Below are 22,848 nucleotides of genomic sequence, written 5' to 3' on the forward strand. Positions count from 1 at the left end.
CAGAAGAAGAAGAAGAAGAAGAAGAAGAAGAAGAAGAAGAAGAAGAACAACAACAACAACAACAACAACAACAGGGACTCCAATGAGTGCTGAGATCCATCCCAAGACCCTCGCATTATAGTCCTCTGCTCACATCCCCAGTCTCTGGGAACAAATTGGTTTCTTCCAAATTCCCCTTTGGGTTTCTTCTCCCCATCCTGTCCCCATGCCCTCAGTACATAGTGATGAGGAAAGATATGGAAATAGATGGGAAACCTACTGGTCCCACCAGGAAGGAGGAGATGGACTACCTGGTTCCACAGGGTAGGAGTCTGGTCCCCAGTGTAGGGGCCCAGTGGAGGCAGCAGCCGGTCTCTGGTGAGGATGGCGGCTGCTCGCAGCATGAAGGATATGAACAGGTTCATGTGAATGTAATTACGAGTGCAGTGCAACCGCCTGAGGGATTTGAGAGACAACAGGGCTGGATGCCACTGGAGAGCCGTCCTCAGTCACCCAGAGTCCCTTTAACCAGCCCCAGCCCTAGAGCCGCCTCATCTTCCATCTTAGTGGACAAACTGAGGCCCAGTCTTCACCCCCCCACACAGAGCTGGGGGAGTCGCACCTGAACAAACTTAAGATGAGCAAGGCTAGCAACAGAGTGGCCAGGGACAGGGAGTAGCCGACTGTATACACGACCTGCAGACGCTCCAGGATCAGCCTTTGGTCCTGGTGGGGACAAGAAAGGCGAGATGAGACTCTCAGCTGGTCCAGAGAAGGGCACCCCTCTCCTCACACCCCAGTCTCTCCTGGGAAAAATATTCTTTTGCATCAAAGCACCCCTGTTTTCTCCTAGAAGCTCCACTTGTACTTCTTTTTTTTTTTTTTTTAAGATTTATTTATTTATTATATATACAGTGTTCTGCCTGCAGGCCAGAAGGGGACACCAGATCGCATTTATAGATGGTTGCGAGCTACGATGTGGTTGCTGGGAATTGAACTCAGGACTTTTGGAGAACAGCCAGCCAGTGCTCTGAGCCATCTCTCCAGCCTACTTGTACTTCTTTAATTAAGGCTGACTCCACCCTTCACCCCAAGGCTGGATGTGTATGTTAACACACACACAAACACACACACACACACACACACACTTTTTTTTTTCTCCTTTGTGTAGCTTTGGCTGGAACTCACTCTGTAGACCAGGCTGGCCTCGAACTCACGAGGAACCACCTTCCTTTGCCTCCCAAATGCTGGGATTAAAGGTGTGCACCACTACTGCCCTGCCTGGGCTGGATTTTAATGACTTACAAGCTAGAGTTCTACTCAGTACAAAGCGATGTCAGGGTGGGCTTGGAACTTGGGAGATCTTTTGTTGGAACCCTCCCCAGATACCCTTGAATCCCTCTCCTCTTCTCACCTGAAACGCCCCATTCCTCTCCGGATTCTCACACTGGGTGTGGTCTCTCCAAGGCCCCCACTGGCCATCGCTGCCACACTGGCGGAAGACAAAGCCTGCAAACACTATTGAAGCAGAAAGGGGGTGGGGATCAAAGAAAGAGGTGTTCACCGCTCTAATCTTGAGGCTTGGAGGACCAAGGCTGGAGGAGTGCCATGAGGTCAAGGCCAGCCTGGGGCCCCAAGTTGGCTCAGGAGGTAGAGGCACTGGCAGCCAAGCCAGAAGACCTCAGTTTGATCCTCGGGACCCAACAGGATGAAAAGATTCCTGTAAGTTGACCTCTGACACACCCCTGCCATAGCTCCTTCCACACTTCCACACATAAATGAAGACAGGAGAAGCAAATTACGTGACAGTGCCCGGGGGACACAGACACAGGGTGACACCTGGCTTGACAGGCGGGGTCAGTCAAGGGGGGCTGAAGCAGGGGGGCTGGGTGAGTGCGGAGAGAGCCTCACCGTGGCGGTACCAGGGCAGATACCAGGGGCAGGACGCTCGAGCCGTAGTGTTGGCTTCCGTGTAGTCCCAGCAGACGTACATATCAAAGGACCCGTTACAGGCCAGGCCTGAGGGAGAAGGCAAGGGAGCCTGAGCCGGAGGACAGGGGTGCGCGCCCCTCAGACTCGGTCTCAGAAAAGGGGGAAGGGAGGAGCCCTCCTCAGGGAAGCCCCCTCCCAGGCAGCAAGCTAGGCTGGGAAGGGCCAGAAGCACCCTAGAGATTTGAAGAGCCTTTTCTTCCTTCCACACCTCCGGGATGCTGCTGTATCTCCTTACAGGCACAAGCTCCTCCCACCAGACCTCGAGGCCCCACCCACAAGCCTCCAAGTCCCACACCAGGCTCCTCCCACAAAGTAAATCCCAGCCCCATATTATTAATCTCATAGAGAAAACATTCCCAATGTAGCTCAGGCCCCGCCCACCACCCTTCCGACCTCCCTGCTTTCTTTAAGGATTCTGGTTTGTTGTTCTTTAAAGCCAACAGCACCCGGTATTCCCAAGCGGTCTCCCATCCAAGTACTGACAAGACCCGACCCTGTTTAGCTTCCCAGATCAGATGAGATTCGGCACGTTCAGGGTGGTATGGCCGTAGACAAAGGTTTGTCACATTCCTTACTTTTTGTTTTTGCTTTTTCGAAACTGTAGCTCTAGCTGTCCTGGACTCTCTTCGTAGACCAGGCTGGCCTCGAACTCACAGAGATCCTCTTGCCTCTGCCTCCCAGAGTGCTGGCATTACAGGCGTGCGCCACCATGCCAGGATTCTTACGTTCATCAGACCCGGGTCCTCACTGTTTACCCAAACCAAACCCCACCCCGGGTCCTGGAAACCGCCCAGGTTTTCCGGTTCTGCCGCCAGCCCCCCAGTCACACCTGAGGGAGGGTCTGCGGCCTCCAGGGTCTCTTGGCACTCCCGGCGGTAGCGTTCCCAGCGCCGGTACAGTTCCCTGGTCGTCTGCTCCTGAGAGTCTGTCTAAGAGAAGAGGGAAGGGAGGACCCCCCCCTACCCAGGGACGCCCCCTCCTAGGCAGCAAGCTTGACCGGGAAGGGCCAAGAGCACCCTGGAGACCTGGGGTTGTCCAGCGTCTTTACACCGGAGTCCTGGGGCTGAGAAACCTCTCAGATGGAGCTGGGGATCTAATACGGGAGATGGCAAACTCTTCAAGAGCATCAAAGGAAAGGGATGGGTGGTCCCCCCCACCACCACCGGAAGGACGGGTGAGGAAAAATGGATGAAGAGAAACGTCCAGCTCATGCAAGGTCCCGGAGGACAGCGGTAAAACTCTCCCTAAGCGGAAGGCTTCAAACCACCCGGGACCGCCTGTACCTCTCTGGATCCTCACCTCTGCCCTGCGGAGGGGCAGGGCCCACAGCCACAGAAGCAGCAGCAGCAGCAGCAGCGGGGGCATCTTTGAAGAGGGATGGAGACCCGAGGCAGCTGGGGGGGCGGGTCCCAGGGCAGAGTCAACGCTGGCGCTTCGTTCAGCCTCAGTCCACGCTCACCTGCCAGCAGCACGGAGCGCGCGAAGCCACGCCCCCACTCCGCGCGTGAGGATTCGGGGCGGGGCAGGAGTAGGCGCGGCCTCCAGAGGATCAGCTAAGCGATTCCCAGGCCCTCCTAAGTGTTGCTGAGGCAGCCAAGGTGGAAGGGAGGGGTGTTTGCTGAGGGGCCTGTTGCCCTAGAGCTGTGACGGGCAGAAGCGTCAGTGTCACCCAGAGGCTAGACCGGAGAGTCTCTTGGGAATCTAGGACCTCCTTGGAGAGGGGGGAATAGAAACCGTCAGTCAAGCCTCGAAGGGAACTTGAAACGACCATATGAGTTTCCATCCCTTCGGCCCAGAGTTTTTTGGGTTTTTTTTGTTTTTAATTAGATAGGAAACTAATCTTCTAAAACTTCCCTGGCTTCGTATACATAAAGCCCAGAGTCAGAGGAACAACGTCCTCCCAGCACCCAAATACCAGGGAGATATTAGACCCCGGATTTCTGACTTTCGGATGTTAAATGCTCTGAAATTGTTTCTAATCCCAACTATCACCTCTGCCCCCAGACAATGTGAAAGCGGAGTTTCAAGAGGGAATCTCAGAGCTACAAAAAGGAAAACACGGAGTCAGAGATACAGGGGATGAAAACAGAAAGTGTCCGGGTCGATCAGGCACAAGCAAGAGATCAGAGTCCAAAGGGGGGTGGGGTGGAGGAGACAGAGACAAAAATGTGGGCTTGCAGACAGAGAGAACTGAATGGGAGGGGGAGACGGAGAACCTGGGGGGTGGGTAGAAATAAGCCCACCTAGAAACTAGGAGAGAGGTGAAGAGAAAGAGACGACAGGGCAGAGAGACAGAAAGAGACAAAGGTAGAGGCAGAGAGACAGACAAGGAAGCGATAGGCCCAGGACAGGGGGCCTGATGGGGGTCCCTTACCTGTGCTCCCAGTCCCGCGGCAAGCTCCTTCTCCCACCACAGCTGCCCTGCCTGGCCTGCCTGAGCTCTGGAGAGGTGACAGGCACTGGCAGCCTGGGGTGTTGGGAGGGGGCGGGGCCAGGGCGGAACAGAGAGCAGGAGCGGAGCGGGGAGCTCTGGGGAAGAGTGGGAACTGGGGAGCAGACACGTCCATCACAGCCACTCCGAGTCACGCAGTATGGTCGCCTCCCCCTCCAAGCCGTAGGACACGCTGTGACATCCAGCCTCTCCCACAGCCCCACACAGGATCCCAGACGCCAGGCAGGAGAAGCGAGAGTCCATGAGGAGCAGGTTCATCCACTGCTCTACAGCTGGGGCCACGAGATAGCCAGCCTTTCACCCACAGCTTCACCATAGCTTACAGAGACGTGCGGCTGTGAGCCCAGGGCTGTGGACACCTCACAGGCCGGCAAACACAACTGGCATCCTATAGCCTTCCTGTTGTCATTGTCTGGTGTGTGTATATGTGTGTGCTTGTACATGTATATGCGTGTAAGGACGACCTCGGATGGCATCCTCCGATGCTGTCTACTTTCTTTGCTTTGGTTTTTCAACACAAGATTTTTCTGTGTAGCCCTGGCTGTCCTGGAACTCACTCTGTAGACCAATCTGGCCTCAAACTCACAGAAATCCACCTGCCTCTGCCTCCTGAGTGCTGGGATTAAAGGTGTGCACCACTACGCTTGGGATGTTTTTGTTTTTTAATAAAACAGAATCTCACTATATAACCCAGGTACCCTCTAACCTTGGGTCCTCCTGCCTCAACTTTTCAAGTGCTGAGGTTCAGATTTCAATCCCACGGGCAGGTGCAGCCACATTTGGCTCCCAGTGACGCTGTCACTGGCACACATTCCCACACCTGATACCGTGTGTTGCGTCAGACCCTGGTCTTCATGCTCCGGAGGACTGAACACCTGAAGGATTACTCAGAGCGGGAGCCCAAGCAATGAATGTCCAGGACGTCCCCTCTCACAGCCGGAGCTGAAACACACACGGTGTCACTAAAAAACACTGTCACCTGGGACACACAGCACAGCATCTCCTGCAGTCTACACGGCATCCAACAACACGCAGACCTCAGGGAGCACCAAAACGTACACACTCCCATTGGCACACTCAGCGTCACGTAGCCGCACAACCATACCATTGGCCCATCCATACTCACAAACCACAGTCATTCTGTGTAAGTGCCAGGGATGGAAGTTAGGTTTCCAGGCTTGAGGGCAGGCACCTTTGACTGCTGAAATGTCCCAGCAGCCAACCCTGCCATTTTTTCTTTTCTTTTCTTTTCTTCGTCTTTTGTTTGTTTTTGTTGTTCTTTTGAGAAAGGATGCTATATGGCCCTTGAACCCGTCATCATCTTGCCTCCAGCTCCCAGAAGCTGAGCTTACACCTACGGTTGTCACTACTCCTAGCCTAAGTGTGTCACATATATGACCCTCCCAGGCCCCACAGCCAGTCGCACAGTCACCTGTCCGCACATTGCGAGTTCCACTGCCACATATTAACATTCAGTCTTAAAATGGTTACAGGAGCCCGTATATCAGTCGCGCGCGCGTGTGGTGTGTGTGTGTGTGTGTGTGTGTCTGTGGTGTGTGTGTGTGTGTGTGTGTGTGTGTGGTGTGTGTGTGTGTGTGTGTGGTGTGTGTGTGTGTGTTTTACAGTCTCTACTTCCGGGATCTTCCTTCACCCTAGATGCAGGAAACATCTGTCCAAGGAATGTAGGATGGGGAGGCTTGGAGCCCAGTATGAGAACTCAGTGTCTACATCTCCCCTCAATACACGCTCCCCTAGGGCCTGCATGATAAGTGGGGCAGAGGCAAGCCTGCCCATTTTGCAGAGGAAAAGCTGAGGCCCAGAGGCCCCAGGAAGGGCAGGGGGTGGCCTGAGGTCCACATCAGAATCAGGGAGCAGAGAGAATGGGGGCGGGAGGGTCTTTGCCGCCCAGCTCCTGGGGGCCTCTGTGCTCTCTGCTCTACATTCCTGGCGCCTGTGGGTCCTGGGAAAGTATCTGTCCCTGAAGTGGAGCATGCAGGGCGTCTGAGATTGAAGAGCACCTCACAGACATGGGGACTGGAAGATCCTGCTGTGCTTCAGGGGGCATGAAGGTCACTGGGCTGGAGAGGGTAGAAGGAGATGGAACTGGAGTTGTCAGAGGGGTAGGGAAAGAACTTGAGACCCATAAAAATAAGAAGGGGAGGGAGGCACCCCCTCTGTAGACCAGGCTGGCCTCAAACACACAGAGATCCACCTGCCTCTGCCTCCTGAATACTGGAGTTAAAGGTGTGCCTCCCTCCCCTTCTTATTTTTATGGGTCTCAAGTTCTTTCCCTACCCCTCTGACAACTCCAGTATTCAGGAGGCAGAGGCAGGTGGATCTCTGTGTGTTTGAGGCCAGCCTGGTCTACAGAGGGGGTGCCAGGACAGATAGCACTACAAACGGGGAGGAATGAGTGCAGATAGGTCCCTCTCAACACTGGGGAAGGTAAAGGCAGGAAGATCCTGAGTTTGAGGCCAGCCTGGGCTCCATAGTGAGACACTATTTCAGAGAGAGAGGAAAGATGTAGGAGGGGGGAAGGAGGGGAGAGGGAGAGGAAGAAGAGGAGAAGGAGAAACAGGAAGAGAGAGATGAGAGAGGGTGAGCCTGAAAGATGGTCTGGAGGAGGCACAAGGCTCCACCTCCTTCTTGAGAATCCATAGGCCATTAAAGGTTTCTGGAGGCAAGAGAGACATTTTCTTCAGAGTGAAGGCACTTGTAAAGTACCCATGTGCCTGTCAATCACCCCTTACCCCCATGATCCTGTGGGCAACACAAAAGAAACTCACTGAATCACAAGAAAGAAATCCAGCCAGGCACAGTGGCACACACCTGTAATCCCAGCACTTTTGGAGGGAGAGGCAGGCAGATCTCTGTGATTTCAAGGCCAGCCTGCTCTACAAAGCAAGACCAGGACAGGCAAGGCTACACAGAGAAACCCTGTCTAGAACCCCCCCCAAAAAAAAAAAAAAAAAAAACAAGAATGAAATCCACAACAGCAGGCAAGTGGAAGGAAGATGAGTCAGGACCAGGACAGCAGTGAACAGGGAGACAGGGTGAATGCAGTCAGAATATGTTATATGTACATGCAAATGTATATACATACATACGAAAATGTCCCAATGGAACCTATGTGTATAACTAACATATGGTAATAAAAATCTTAAAAGGGGGCCTGCAAGATGGCTCAGTGAATGAGCAAAGCTGACCACCGCAGTTCCTCGGTTCCATCTCTGGAACCCACTCGGTAGGAGGAGAGAATGAACCGGCTCCCACAGGTTGACCTCTAACCTCCACTCCTACACAGCGGCTCATCCACACAGGCACGCACACACACAGATAAATAAACACCCCCTCCTGCCGCCGTCGTCTGCTCTAGATTAACACAGGGCAGGCGTGTACAGCAGGAAGACAGAGGAAGGGAGACTGCAGTCAAGGTCCCTAACTGGCTCCTGGCTCTGTCTAGGGTCCTTGGCAGTCTCTAGGGACAGGAATTGAAGCAGCCTGGAGCCTCCCAGGCTGCGGGGTGCCACAGCCCAGCCTTCACCCACCCCAGGAGACTCAGGCCTTGACAGCACTCTGGCTACTTCTCCAGCTTGGCTCTTCCGGTCTCTAAATATAGCCTGTCTCTCCCAGCCTCCAGCCCATCTTCTCTCTGTTGATTCTCACAGCTCCTCTTTCTGTGCTTGCTCTCTCACCCTCCCTCTCTCCTCCAAATCCATCCTGTCCAGCAGAGCATGACAGAAACATAAATCCCAGCCCTCTGGAAGCAGAGGTTAGCTGTGAGTTCAAGGCCAGCCTGGTCTGCATAGCAAGTTCCAGGCCAGCCAGGGCTACACAGTGAGATCCTGTGAAAAGGACCAAACTAACCAGCCAACAAACAAAACCCACCAAATCTCTCCTTTTCTCTAAGCCCACACACAGTGTTTCTGTCTTAACGCAGGAACTTTTCTCTTTCTTTCCTCTCTCTCATTGAGCTTCTCAGATCTTTCCTATCAGCCTTTTTCTTCTTTTGGGTCAGTCTCCTTTTGCTTGTCTTCTTATTGTATTTATTATACTACTATCATTGTTGTTCTTATTACTACTTTGTTGCTGAAATGAAACCTTGGTCATTATGCATGTTAGGCAAGCACTCTAACAGTATTCCACACCCACAGCCCCTCACTGGGTTTTTCTAGGCAGGGGCTCTACCACTGAGCCACACCTCCAGCCATCAGTGGGGGATTCTAAGCAAGGGCTCTCCAGTTTCCTCCTACTCTCAGTTTCCTTCCTCAACACAGTTACAGCCCAGGCTGACCTCAAAATCACCTCAGTCCTCAGTCCCCCCTGTCCTGGTACTAAGACTACAGGCATGAGCTACCACAATTCATTTGTCTATTTTTTAATTTACTTTATTTAATTTTGCATCTTAGGAATGGAGCCCAGGATCCCACACATACTAAGCAAGATCTACACTACTGAGTCTCACCCCAGACCTATTCTTGTCTTCTAGTGTCTCTTCCTCCTTTCCTGTCTCCTTTCTGGGTGTCTCTCCATTGTTCCTGGATTTCCTGGCTCTCATCTCCTGCCCTCTGGTCCGAGCGGTAGCCAGGCAGTGCCCCAACTTTGGAAGTGAGAGCTGGAAAGCCTGTGTCTTCTCCCATGGGGCTGCCCAGCCAAGCAGAGCTGGAGGGGATCAGGCCAGAGCCTGGGGCGCCGGCAGATGGTGCAAGAGAAATGAGGCAGAGAGAGATGGGAAGAGGAGACACCCCATGGGGCCTGAGGCCAGAGGTGGGAGGGAGAGATGGCTCCTAAGATTCAAGACTACAGAGATATGAGGCTCAAAGGAAAGAGAGCTGGTGAGATAGAGAGATAATAACAGGGACACAGACAGCCTCAGGGAAACATGGCCACTAATATGAGGGGCCAGAGAAGCACAGCCTCCAACAGAGGAGGCTAGGAAGCCAGAGCCAGAAAAACAGGCTCACAGCCAACAGAGATCCTGGGAGTCAAAGAAGGGGGAACTAGCCTGCACACATTCGCGGGATCCATGGAAGGAATCCACAGTCAGGAAAAGATGGATGTCGTATAGAAGAGGCCTGGAGAGACACACAAATAATACCGAGAATTGCGAGACGTTTGTGGCTCAGTGGATAGCTTGCTTGGCTAGCATGCATGAAGCTCCGCCCCACCACAGAAACCAAATGTGGTTTGCCTGTAATCCCAACATGAAGTGGGTGGAGACAGGAGGGTCGGAGTTCACAGTCATCTTTGGCTACACAGAAAGTTGGAAGACAGCTTACACCAGACCCAGTCTCAAAAAAAAAAGTTGAGGGTTGAGTGAGTTTTAAAAAGACAGTACAACCCAAGGAAATGAGACCAGGCACGAGAGAAACACAGAAAGAGGGACCCACAGAGAGTGAAGAACCCAGGAAGATGAGAGATAGGATACTTGAGTTAATGACAGTACCGGAGAGGGAGACAGAGAGGGACAGACTCTGTTTCAACTGCCCCAAAGACAAAATCTGAAGGAAATGAGGAGATATAGTTGGCTCCTCTTAGCTTCTTCCGGTCCTGGGGGGTGCCGGTCTCCACAGCGACCGAACCAGATCCCCAAGGCAAATATTGTCCAGGCCAAAAGCAATCGCAGGGCTGTGTTGACATAATGTCGCGTTGGGTGGGATGGGGGCTCTAGAGTCCAGGATGGCGGGCAGAAAAGCGGCTCCCAGCTGGCGCTCCGCAGACAGACCCCCTCCACCTCCAAATCCCCTGCACGCTTCCCTTCAACCCACCCCAGTGGCTGAGTCCAACTACAGGGGTCTCTGGCTGCCCCCTAGTGGCGTTAGACTAGCCTGGGCGGTCCCTACAAAGCATGGATGCTGGAAGGCCCAGGCTCCTATGCAATGATAAAGAGCGCCCCTAATGGCCAGTTTCAAAACGTAATTTCCAGATTGTGGGAAAAACCTTGCTCACCTGGAAAAGGAAAAAAAAAAAAAAAAAAATTCTATAATTCCATCTACCTCACCTCCTCCAGCGCAACGACCCCTCCCACTCTTGTCTTCAGGGTCCTTGACCCCTTCCTGTCAAAGAACTCAGAAGAGAATAAACTCCATTAGCTGTTTCCATAGAACACTTCACATAGAACATAGAACACTTCACACCCAAACGTCCATCCAAACTGCTCTCCTCTTCTCGGAAGGGGTACCCACCCCAGCCATTTGTTCCAAGAAAAACCAAAGCCACGTAGCTCACCGCTCACGTGGACCCTCCTAGAGTCTGGTCCCTGCTCTGGAGCTACACCCCACCCGCCTCAATTCTGTGTTTTATTTCATCCTTTATGCCCTGGATTTGCTTCCCCCTTCCCACCTGGCTTGGAACCCACCTGGGCTTCCACAATGCTCTGGGGCACCCTTCCAAGAGGGCCATATTCCTTAACACAGTACAATCCTATTCCATTCTATTTTGTTGGTGGTGGTGGGTTTTGTTTGTTTGTTTTTGGATTTTTTTTTTTGAGGGGGGTGGTTTTTCAAGATAGGGTTTTTCTGTATAGTTCTGGCTGTCCTGGACTGGCTCTGTAGACCAGGCTGCCCTCAAATTCACAGAGATCAGCCTGCCTCTGCCTCCCCAAGTGCTGGGATTAAAAGCGTGCACCATCATGCCCAGCTGCTGTTATTGTTTTTTAAAGTTCTTATTACATTTATATCTGTTTAGTATTTAGTTACTGATTTTTGAGACAGGGTTTCTTTGTGTATGGCTGTCCTGGAACTCACTCTGTAGACCAGGCTGGCCTCAGACTCCGAGGTCTGCCTGCCTCTGCCTCCCAAGTGCTGGGTTTGAAGGCATGTGCCACCACCAACTGACTTATTTTTATTCTTAGTTATTATATGTGTGTGCCATGTGATGTCATGTGCCCCCAAAGTCCAAAGGTGTCAAGTTCTTATGGCACTGGGCACCTGAAATGGATGCTGGGAGTCAGACTCGGGTTCTCTGGGAAAGCAGCAAGTGCTGCTAACCACTGAGCCATCTCTGCAGGCTCTTGTATCCATCCTTGACTTTTCTCTCTCTCCTCAGCTCCATCCATGCTGGCCAAACCTTGCCTCAGGACCTGCTCCGGGCATGAATGCTTCCTTTCTGTCATTTGTGTCTCATGTCAGTCTTGGAGAGAATGTCCTCAGTGCCACGGGCTCTAAATGAGCTAGCTCCACCCTCCGGCCCTAATTATAATCCTAGAACTTACCAGGACAGTGAATTGTCTTACCAGCTCTGTGCCTGATTCTTCAAGGTGTGAAACAGCATTGATCAGTGAGTATCGGGTATGTAGGAACTGCATGCCACATGCTAGCTGTTATTTACTGTGTGTGTTGGGGAGGGTTACAACCTTTGTGAAACTCAAGACATGTGAGAGCAAACTCTAACTTGAACACTGTGGAGAATCCAATACCTAGGACGAGAGCTTGATTTATAGTAAGTACTCAGAACATGTGTGTGTGTGTGTGTGTGTGTGTGTGTGTGTGTGGTGCTGGGAATCAAACCCAGGGCATCAAATAAACATGCTAGGCAAGGCAGGCAGGCACTGTACCACTGAGCCACACCGCAGCCCCTCACTGGGGGATTCTAGGCTGTGTTGTCATGAGTCATGCCTCCAGCCCTTAGTTTTTAGAGGCCATCCCTATGTAGCTCAGGCTAGTCTTGAACTTGTGATCCTCCCCCAGAGTGCTGGAGTCACAGCTGTGTATCATCATCCCCAACTCTCAGGAAGCATGTTGAGTGAGGGAAGGAGGTTGGTACAACCGTGACTCTCACTTTCCAGATGCAGAAACTGAGGCTTGGGCTCACACAATCAGAATTGGGTGGGCACAGCATCAAAACCCAAATAAATCTGGTCCCAAAAGCTCCCTGTGTGTCCAGAAATAAATCTTTTCCCGGCCTCTCTTCTCCCCACCCATAAAGCACCATCTGGGCTCTGCCAGGAGAGGCGCTGCTGTCCAGCCTGCTGGCCTGAGTGCAGACCCCGAAGCCTACATGGTGGAAGGAATCCACAATTTGTCCTTCGACACCCATCCCATGGTAAGAACTCATGTGCTCCTGTATGCATACACACACAGATAAATAAATGTACAAATCGAAAACAGAAATATTGCCTGAAGTTGGACCTTGCGGTATATGCCTGTAATCTCTGAACTGGAGAGTTGGGAGGCAGGAACATCAGAGCCTCATCAGAGGCCATCCTCTCAGCTACAGAATAAGTTCGAGGCCAGCCTCAGGTACATGAGACCCTGCTTGAAAACCAAAACAAAAACAGAGACTGGAAGGGAATCTAACAGTGTTTCCCTGTAATCCCTGCACTTGAGAGGCCAAGGCAGAAGAATTACCACAAGTCTGAGGCAGCTTAGGCTACTTAGTGAGTTTCATGACAGACTGGACAAGAGAGAAACACTGTCTCGAAAAACCTAGCAAGTGGTGACGCTTGCCCCTAATTCCTGCACTCCTGAGGCAGAGGCCGAAGCAGCTCTTGAGTAGACTAATCTGGACGACAGATATCAAGTTCCAGGAGAGCAAAGGTTACATAGTGGGACCCCATCTTTCAAAACAAACAAACAAACAAACAAACAAACAAACAAACAAACAAACACATAGCCAGGAGTGGTGGCACAGGCGTGTAACGCCAGAATCTGGGAAGTGGAAACAGGAGAATGAAGATAAGGAGTTCAAAACTGGCCGCGGGGGGCGGGGGAGAGGGCACATGAGACCCTGACTCAAAAAAAGCAGCAAAAACCAGGCAAGGTTGGAGGTGGGGGGTGCTGCTTGACACCTACAGAATGAGTTCCAGGATAGTCTGAACGACGGAGTGATGTCCTCCTCGCTCAAAAACACAAAACAGCAAAACAAAGCAAAACGAGCCCCGTGGTCCGATTCATGACTTGGAAAAGGCGGTCCCATCTTCTTTAAATCCATTGTCAGGTTTGTACCCCTCCTTCCCTCTTAGCCCCCCAGTTTCCGAGCCTGCTCTGACTGACACTGCCAGCTGGTCCAGGGTTTCACAACTGGGTCTCCTTCAAAATACGGACTGGATAACGTTCCTAGGAGATTAGGACTGTAGGGGCGGAGCTAAGGGCTCCTGTGGGTGAAGTGGAAAGGAGGGGCTAATGGATTTGGGGAGGAGGCCTCTAAATTCTGAGGGCGGAGCTAACCCCACTGAAGAGTCTTGTCCAAGGTTCTGGTCCTTGGACGTTCGAGGGGTGTGGCTATTTGCTCTAGGGGCGGGATAGAACTTCAATTGCTTCTAGATCTGGGGGGTGGGGTGGAGCTAAGGGCCCTGGGGGCGGGTCTAGATCTAATAAACAAGGAATGGGGACCCCGCTAGGATACAGGCGCACGTTAGAGGATAGATAACCTGGCTTATTTGAAGTTTCAATGTCAGGCTCTGGTCGTGCGAGGAGACCTACGGGAAATCACATAAAAGATTTAGGGGAGACTTCCGGGAATAGAGGAGTGTGTTTTTTCATCCCACCCTCCTTCCTGAGCTGGGGGGCGATGCTTCAGGATGAAAAGCAGGAAAGACCCTGCCCCTTCAAACCCGTTTGCATCCCTATTGGCGAAGGAGCCTGCGCGACAGACTCTCATTGGCTCCTCTTGCGAGAGGAGGGGGTGCAGAGCCAATACACTCAGGCTGTGGGAGGAACCAGACAGTACCTAGGGGCACCCGGACGGCGGCCAATTCTGACCTGGAGACTGTTCGGTGGGGGGACTGACAGGGCGGTCTCTCTCGGTCCCCTTTCTGCGCATCCTGGGGGATGACCCCGGTGCCAGGCTCAGCGCCGGCCGCCTGATGCTGGGTGGGCCGAGCTGGGGATGCTGGAACGAAGGGCGTTGCTATGGCAACGGGAGGCAGGGCCTGGGGGGGGGGGACCGGGCCCGAGTCGGGGCTGCAGGTGCCGGCGGTGGCTGCGACGGGGCAATGGCGGAGCGCGGCCCGGCCTTCTGTGGCCTCTACGACACGTCCTCGCTGCTGCAGTACTGCAACGGTAGGAGCCCTCTCCTCAGCTCAGACCCTGGCCCCGCCCAGGGTTGGACCCAGCCTCCCCTGCCCCGACCCTTTTCTTCCAAGTCCTTATCTCCTCCTCCCTGTGGGAGACTCCTCCTTTCCCCGTATCAACAGGATTCTGGCCTCAGAACAAGGTCCTCCATCCCCAAAGCCGCGACCCTGGTTCCCCGCCACATACACCTGCTAGACAGAGGGAAGGGGAAGGAATCTGAAGGAGCCTGCGACGGAAGGAAGGCAGGCCCGGGGTAGGGAGTCACCTGCATCGAACTCTTTCGGTCCCCTCTGCCCTCTGGGACCCTGCGCTGTGTTCGGGCATAGCAGGGGAAACGCTGAATTGAGGCCCGGGCATGGGACCAGCAGAACCGCACAGGACTTACCGTCCGCTCGAGCCCCCATCTTTAGCCCCACCCCTCCCACCCAGCAAGAATTCTCTTTTTCCCTAGACAAATACGTATGCCACCAGAAGGGCCATTTTGGTGTTCGGGGAGCTGGGCTGGAGGAGTGGGGAGATGAGACATGCAGAGAGTGGGCGCTGGTCCCTGGGCTAGGGCAATGGCCAGGAGGAAGCCGAGAGCTTGAGTCACGAGGTGGGACCCTAAGATCCAGCGACGCTGCAGACGGAAGTTGGCGGCTCAGGGTCAGCGTGCCCCCACGGATCATCTGGGAGTTTAGAGGTCACTCCCTTGGGCACACTCGCTTTGCCAGGGACCCCTAGAGTCGGCAGAAGAACTAGAATGTTCATCCCCTTCTAGCCTCTAAAGGTTAAGGGTGACAGGGTCTCTCGGGCTGTGGCAAGCATGGGTCCTGCTCCTGAAAGAAAAAGAAAAGCTGTGTCCTGAACAAGTGCCCAGCACCTTTTGGGTTTCAGTCCTATCTGAGGCCACTCACAGCCATCAGAGTGGGATGGTGTGTGTGTGTGTGTGTGTGTGTGTGTGTGTGTGTATGTAAACATTAGCTACCTCATTTAATGGTTCATCTTACTTTGGATTTATTAAGCTCATATCGTGATTCGGGAGGCATGGCAAGCGCAGGGCCTAGCTCCTGTATTTTCGACTGTGATGTTATTTATGTGAGGGAGGAAAGGGTTCCACATAAGGTTGTTTGGCGGTTCCCCCACACCCTTACTGGCTGTGCGGCCCTTGTCTTGTCTTTAAACTCCCTCGCATCTTCTTCAGTTTCTTTTGCAAGAAGGATTCCCACAGAACCCTGGGACTTCCTGAGAGGGGGGTTTCACGTCTGCAGTCTTCTCCCTCAGGCCTGGAGGAACCCACCCCCTCTCCCCCCTCTGCAGGACAGCGGACCTAGGAAACACTGGAGGGTGGGGTGGGCAGAGGAGAGGCTGGCAGGACCAGGCAGGCGATTGGACCACGGAGGGAGAGGGACGGGGAGGAACAGGAGGCTGCAGTGCGGAGCCCAGCAGGCAGGCGGGGCTGGCCTAGGGATGGACACAGGACTCGGGATGGTGCGATCTCCGAGCCCAGTTGCTGGTCCTGCTACCATCTTTACTTGAAACGGGCTGGAAGCCCGGGCCTCCTGAATTGCCTCGGCAATGAGTCTGGGTAGGAATGGTCTGGGAGGGAGGCGGAGGAGGGCCACTTTGAGCCTTCTCCCCGTCATAGGAGGGAGGACGGGAAGGGAGTCATTTAAAACTGAATCAATGGAGTGAAGGGAAGGAGGAGAGGTAAATCTGGGTGGGGATACAGAGGCAACAGAAAGTGGGGCCAGCTAGATCAGAGGACAGAAACTCCCTGCTGGGAAAAAGATCGGATGTCATCTCTGTCCTGCAATCCCCATGTCGGCCGCCAGGGGTCACAGAAGGTCCGTCCTTACGGCTCCTTGGAGGGGGCGAACCCCTTGGAGAACAGAGAGAGGGGAAGGGATGACCATGACAGGACCCTTTGGCTTGAAAAGTCTTGGATACAGTGAGAGAACGTTAGTCCCCGTGACAGAATATTGACATTCGTCAGAGGACGTTGGGGGCGCGTTCTAGAACCTTGTCCCCGGGAGTAGTAGGTTGATGTCATCTTTAAAATGCTGATATGACTTAAAGACATTCAGCATCTTAGTCACAGAATCTCAAAACCAAAGTGAGGCCCCGGGATTGGTGGAATCTGCAAGAGAAAAAGGACTTCCCCCAAGGTCGCATGGTCAGGGCATCGTGGCAGAGAGAGGAGGTGGGGATTTCCTTCCTCTTTGCCGGAACCCTCTTCTTGCGCCCATCTCCAAGCAACCCCACAGGCCCCAGGTGGCAAGAAAGGCAGGAAGCCTGGCTGGTCCCCGACAGACCCCGGAAGGCCAGAGGGACGCTCCTGGTCCTTGAAGCGCCCCACCCCCACCCCGGGTGGTCCCCCGCAGCCCGCGTCTCCTTGGCTTTCTAGATGATAACCTGTCCGGCACCAGCGGCATGGAGGTGGACGACCGCGTGTCGGCGCTGGAGCAGCGGCTGCAGCTGCAAGAAGACGAGCTGGCGGTCCTAAAGGCGGCGCTGGCGGACGCGCTGCGTCGCCTGCGGGCGTGCGAAGAACAGGGCGCCGCGCTGCGCGCGAGGGGCACCCCTAAGGGCCGGGCGCCCCCGCGTCTGGGCACCACCGCCTCGGGTATTCTGATCGGGTGGAGGGTGAGAGGGTGAGTCAGGGAGGTCCGGGCTCCCGCTCACCGTCTTCCGTGCTCTAACCCCACCACTCCAGTGTGTCAGCTCCTGAAAGGCCTTCCCACCAGGACGCCCCTCAATGGCTCCGGACCCCCGCTGCGCGTGGGCGGCTATGCCACCTCTCCATCTTCCCCCAAGAAGGAGGCGAGCTCCGGGTGCGGGTAAGGCAAGAAAAGCCAGCCCAAGCAGGGCCTCCTCTCAGACCTTGCTGGAGAAGGCTGCTTCACCCTTGTGGGCTCTGCGCTCCTCACTCTGGTCTCCCCTCCGCAGCGCTCGTCGCTACTTGTCCCCCGAGCGCCTGGCCACCGTGCGCCGCGAGGACCCCCGTAGCCGCACCACCTCTTCCAGCAGTAACTGTAGCGCCAAAAAGGAAGGGTAAGTCGGGGAGGGGGCAACCCCAGACAGGCAAGGGAGTGAGTGAATGGAGACTTGTCAGGCCCCTCGCGGCGAGGTTTATAACCTGCAGTGGGGTGAGCCTGTTCAGGTGTGGGCGGGTAGCTGCTTGGGTAGCCTGGTCAAAATAGAAGGCCAGGAAGGGTGGGACCAAAAGTTGGGAGCGTGACCATCACTGGTCAGCAGAGGAAGCTAGGGAGGAGCGTACGGCGTTTAAGATAAAAGAAAGTTCCCTTTGATTCCGAGGGTGGAGTCAGGACTCAAGGCTCAGAGTTTCTGTAGGGAATTGTAAGAATCAGAGGTACAGGGTGTGGTTGGAATTTGGGGGTGTAACTGGGGTTAGCTCAGTAGAATCAGAATCCAGCCTAGGGACCTGTCCTTTTAGGAAGCAGGCTTGGTATGAGTGGGTGGGGCTTAAGATTGGGCGGGGCTGTAGGCGAGCGTGGTTCAACCGTACAGAGATAGCTTGAAGAACTTCGGGACCGGTGGAGTGAATTGGGTAGAGTCAGAATACCTAAGGGGACCCAAGAAAAGAGGTGGGCCAGCCATCAGTCATTAAGAGAGAAGCCTGTAAGGGTTATAGTTGAAGCTGAGGCAAGGGGATTGTCCCGAGTTCGAAGCCGGACTGAGTTACAGGATTACGCCGTGAGTTCCAGTCCAGCCTGGACTACAGTGGAGCTCCGTCTCAGATTTCAAAAGTAAAACAAACCTACAAACAAACAAATAAATAAATTGAGCAGGGTGCTGTGGCGCACGCCTGTAATCCCAGCACTCAGGGAATCAGAGGCAGCCGGATCTCTGTGAGTTCGAGGCCAGCCTGTTCTACAAAGCGAGTCCAGCACAGCCAAAACAAAAAACAAACAAAACCTAAATAAATAAGCAAATAAATAAAGTGCATAGAGGCGCAAGACTGCTCTCAGGGACTTGGCAAGTGGAGGCAGGAGGATCGGGGTTGAAGGTCATGCTTGGCTACTTGCAGCTAGCGTGGGTTACTGAGACCTTGTCTTAAGAGACAGAGACACAGGCAAGGAGGCAGCCCGTCCAGGACTAAGTTAGAAAAAGGGGTCGGGTGGGAGCAGTGGGCGTGGTCGAGTAGCTAGAGGCGGGGTCAAGGGTGGAGCCACGCTGCAGCAAGCTTGGCAGGACCCGAGAGTTCAGTCTAAGAGCAAACCCTAGCAGGTTTCTCCTGAAATAACAACAAGCACGATCCAAGTCAGACACTTGCCTGCATTAGCCACCATGAACCTCGCCGCCATCACCCTGGGAAGTGTAGCTATTCTATTCCGTTTCTGAAACGAGGAAACAGAGGTAGAAGTTGGGCAACTTGTTCGTACTTGTAGAAAGAGGCAGAGCTGGGGAGATCCGCGCTCACGCAAGCGCGCCTGAGTCCATCACCCACCCGTCACCCCAGACAAAGAGTCTTGTGTCTGGATTCCGTGGGTCTCGCTGTGGGGCCCGGTGGCACCTGACGCCCGCGGGGGTCGGCCGCAGAGGGCGGGGCAGGGGCGGTGGCGCGGGCGCCTCCAGGGGCCGGAAGCGGCGGGGCCGGTCCCGGCTCCACCCCCGACCCGAAGCTCGGCCAGCAGCCGCCATGAGTAATTTTGGAACTGGGTGAGACCCTCTCGCAGCCCCCCTCCTCCTTCCTCCTGCCCCTTCTCTCCTCTAGCAGAGGAAAAGGTGGAGCCACGCCCCTTCCTCTGAACTTTTTATTGCTTTCCTGGCTGCTTGAAGTTTGGGGTGCTGGGAGGGGGGAGGGAAGGAGCGCTGGGAGCGCTTTGCTGCCTAGGAGGAAGGGTCCCTAGCGACTCCAGCCTTCCAGGATCGCGCGCCTGCCTCTTCGTGCTGTGTGATACTTTGGCGATCTCTGCCTCTCTGGGCCTGTGTCTTAGGCTCTTCAAGATCTAACGAGCAAAGCACAGGGCCTGCAGAGAGGTAGCGCTCCGCTCCTTACTCGCTCGATTATTCATCGGAGACCCACAGAGCCAGGGGTTAGGGGCAGTACTTCCTCTCCCATCTTATCTGCCTGCTAAAACTCTTTTCTTTTCTTTCTTTTTCCCCTGCATCTTTTCCTGACAGGAAAACCAAAGAAGTTATCTTCAGCATGGGTGAGTGCGGCGGGTGGGCGTGGTTTCCCTGTGCAGCCGGCTGAAGACGTGGGGTCCTGGCTACCGGGCCTTTGCCTGTCTGCCTTCCTTTTATCCACCTGTCGAGAAAGAGGGGAACGGGAGGCGGAGAGAGAGAAGCAAAGGAGAGCGAGAAAGAAAGGGGAGGGGAAAAAAGACGGCGGGCGGAAGGCGTGGTTTTAGCCAGCCACCCGGCATTTTTGGAGGCTGAGGCGGTTTGGAAGTTGGAGGAAGGGCTAGCCTGGGCTACGTAAAGAGCTCCTGTCTATATATACTTAGCTGGCTGTTATGGCTCCTACTTGTAATCTCAGCACTTGAAAATCTGAATCAGAAGGATCACCTGGAGTTCCATACCAGCTTGGTCTACACAGTGAATTCCAGGCCAGCCTGGCTGTAGTGACCCTGTCTCGAATAGTAATAATGATGCTAGCAATGATAATAATGAGAGGGGTGCAGGCAAGCCTAGGCTGCTGGGGAACTGACCTCCGAAGGTGTCTTGGCAGAGGAGGGATCCGTGAAGATGTTCCTGAGGGGCCGCCCGGTGCCCATGCTGATCCCAGACACGCTGGCGCCCACCTATAGCCTGGACACTCGATCTGAGCTGCCCTCCAGCCGGCTAAAGCTGGACTGGGTGTATCCTTTGGCCATGCTCCCTCTGCCGTCTTGGAAGAGGGTAAGCCCTGGTGAGGACAGGGAGGCCTGGGGAGGGGCTACAGCTGGGGCTTTCCAGGCCACTCACCATGGGGGATCAGCACGAGGACTCCAGAGAGAAGCACAGTAGCTGCAGTGATCTTCCGTGGCACTTCCTGTCAGTCAAGGATGATAGTGAGCACATCATCTTCCTGCCTGCAGCTTCCAAAGGCCGGACTCGAAGGTGTGGTTCCGTGCACCACCCGCCTGGCTCTCACGGCTATCAGTCAGATGGTTGTAAACCACCATGATCTGTTTACCAAAGAAGGGCTTCAGAGAGCTCAGCTCCAGAGTGGAGAATCGGGGAGTGTGGCACATTGGGACAACACACACACACACACACACACACACACACACACACACACACACACACCGGCTGTCCTGGAAATCACTCTGTAGACCAGGATGGACTCAAACTCACAGAGATCCTCCTGCCTCTGTCTCCCCAAGTGCTGGGACTAAATGTGTGCTTCACCACCTCCCAGCTACAAAAATATTTTATTGGAAACTTTCAGTGATGAGGAGTATCCCTGGGGAGTGACGGAGCCTGAGCTGAGGAATGGATCAGGTGCAATGACTGTGTCCCCATTGACACTCAGCTACAGCCACAGGGGGAGAATTGGAGCCTGGAGTTTTAAGCCCAGCCCTGCTCTGGCTGACTGTGACCATAGAAAAATCACCCTCCTCCCCATGCCTCAGTTGGTTGTCTCCTTTGAAAAAAATGGATTTTCTGATGGATCCTTAGGCTGAGGAATGATGGGTGAAGGTGCTGGGTTTTGCCTGGGAGGATGGCTTGTTAGCCAGGGTGTTTGCTGTGCAAGCATGGAGCCGGAGTTTTGGTCCTCAGCATTCATACAGATGCTGACACACAGACGCCATCACACAGACGCTGGGGGTGCATGGTGGCAGCCTGTGGTCAGGAGGCAGAGACAAGCTTCCAGGGGCAAGCCGGCTAGCTAGACTAGCTGGAATTGAACGCCAGGTTCAGTGAGAGAGCCTGCCTGGATAAGGTCGACGGAGGAGGAGGACACCCAAAGTCAATTTCAGACATGAAGCTCACACATACATTCTCGCACACCTACACACACTTACGCAAGCATGTATGCACACATGCACAGGCCTTGTACGTGCTAGGAGGGCTCTACCACTGAGCCATACTTCCTAGTCCCTCCTTCATGGAATCTAGATAAGGTATTCTATCTCTAGGTAAGTCTGTCTCCTGCTTCAGCCTTCCAAGTGCTGGAGTTGATTATGCACCCCACAACCAGCTCTTTTCTTCCTTCCTTCCTTCCTTCCTTCCTTCCTTCCTTTCCTTTCCTTTCCTTTCCTTTTTCCTTTTTTTCTTTTTTAGGACAGGGTTTTTCTGTGTAGCCTTGGCTGTCCTAGACTCCCTTTGTAGACCAGACTAGCCTAGAACTCACAGGGATTCGCCTCCCCGAGGGCAGGGATCACAGGTGTGCCGGCTTCTCTTGTCTCTGGTAAAGACACTTGTCACCAGGTTTAGGCTCTATGCTTATCATGTAGGAGGGAGCGTCATCCCAAGAGCCCAATCACATCTGTAAGCCTCCACATTCCATCGAAGTCCGCTGCCACAGTTTGTGGGGAGGGTCAAGTTGTGGACCTCACAAAGCTAGAGGCTGGCATGTCATCCGCAGCGCTGAGGAGGTAGAGCCAGCAGGATCACTAGGAGTTGAAGGCCAGGCTGAGCTGCATTGTAACATAGTGTCTAAAAGCAGACAGGGTTGTGGAGATAGCTCCCTCAGCAAGGGGCTCACCGGCAAGCATGAGGACAGAGTTCCATCCTCCGGACCCATGAGGAAGCAAGGCAAGCTGTGGCTGCAGCCCCAGCATGGGCTGGAGCACAGACGCTGCCCTGAGGCTTCCTGCCAGCCGGCCACTCTAGCTGAATCTGTAAGCTCCAGCATCACTGACACTTGTGTCAAAATGAAGGTGGGAAAAAAAAATAAGCTGGGTAACAACTGGGGAATACACCGAAGGTTCACCTCTGGCCTCTACAGTTTTGTGCATACATGCACGCGCGCGCGCACACACACACACACAAACATGGACTTATATTTTGAGAGCATCCTGGTTCGGCCCCCTGCAGACGCAGCAGTAGAAATGGGAAAACATTCCAGTGGTCATGTGATTTCCGTTCAGCCAAGAGATATGAAACAGGCTCCTTAACCACCCCTGGGCATCTCCAGCCACGGCTACCGAGGCCGGGACTGCAGGGCCAACCTTTACCTTCTGCCCACTGGAGAGGTGGTGTACTTCGTGGCCTCTGTGGCCGTACTATACAGCGTGGAAGAGCAAAGACAGCGGCACTACCTGGGGCACAACGATGACATCAAATGGTGAGTCGGGCAGTTCCGGGGATGGGAGAACCCGGGTGGGCGGGGCGCCGGTCTAACCTCTGCCTCCTGGGCCTCTTTCCACGTGACTTCCCCCATAGAGTGTGGGGCGGTGCCTAACCGCTGCTCCACCTATGAGGCCACCAGACACACACACACACACACACACACACACACACACACACACACACACA

At 54.1% G+C, this 22,848-nt stretch overlaps 2 protein-coding genes and 1 pseudogene across 2 annotated transcripts in view; 1 reads left to right on the plus strand and 2 right to left on the minus strand.

Moving 5' to 3' along the window:
• Positions 1-133: 133 nt before the first annotated feature.
• LOC129684110 (gastric inhibitory polypeptide receptor-like) lies at positions 134-3,946 on the minus strand (the record flags this gene model as incomplete). Its single annotated transcript, XM_055617185.1, has 6 exons — positions 3,271-3,946; positions 2,801-2,900; positions 1,891-1,998; positions 1,394-1,497; positions 602-705; positions 134-435 (listed from the first exon to the last, which is right to left on the minus strand). Coding segments are annotated over exons 1-6 (784 nt in total), but the record flags the coding sequence as incomplete, so codon positions are not given.
• LOC129684111 (5S ribosomal RNA) lies at positions 2,406-2,524 on the minus strand (annotated as a pseudogene).
• A 10,142-nt stretch (positions 3,947-14,088) lies between the features above and the next one.
• Positions 14,089-22,848, plus strand: part of LOC129684109 (echinoderm microtubule-associated protein-like 2) — a 29,573-nt gene continuing 20,813 nt past the window's right edge. Inside the window, 8 exon segments of the mRNA XM_055617184.1 lie at positions 14,089-14,298; positions 14,301-14,424; positions 16,823-17,041; positions 17,132-17,255; positions 17,365-17,469; positions 19,564-19,592; positions 20,114-20,243; positions 22,508-22,657. Coding sequence (XP_055473159.1) covers positions 14,275-14,298; positions 14,301-14,424; positions 16,823-17,041; positions 17,132-17,255; positions 17,365-17,469; positions 19,564-19,592; positions 20,114-20,243; positions 22,508-22,657 — 905 coding nt within the window. The 5' untranslated portion in view covers positions 14,089-14,274.

The sequence above is a fragment of the Psammomys obesus genome, unplaced genomic scaffold (genome assembly GCF_907164565.1).
Source record: "Psammomys obesus unplaced genomic scaffold, mPsaObe1.curated_primary_1811, whole genome shotgun sequence".
NCBI lineage: Eukaryota > Metazoa > Chordata > Mammalia > Rodentia > Muridae > Psammomys > Psammomys obesus.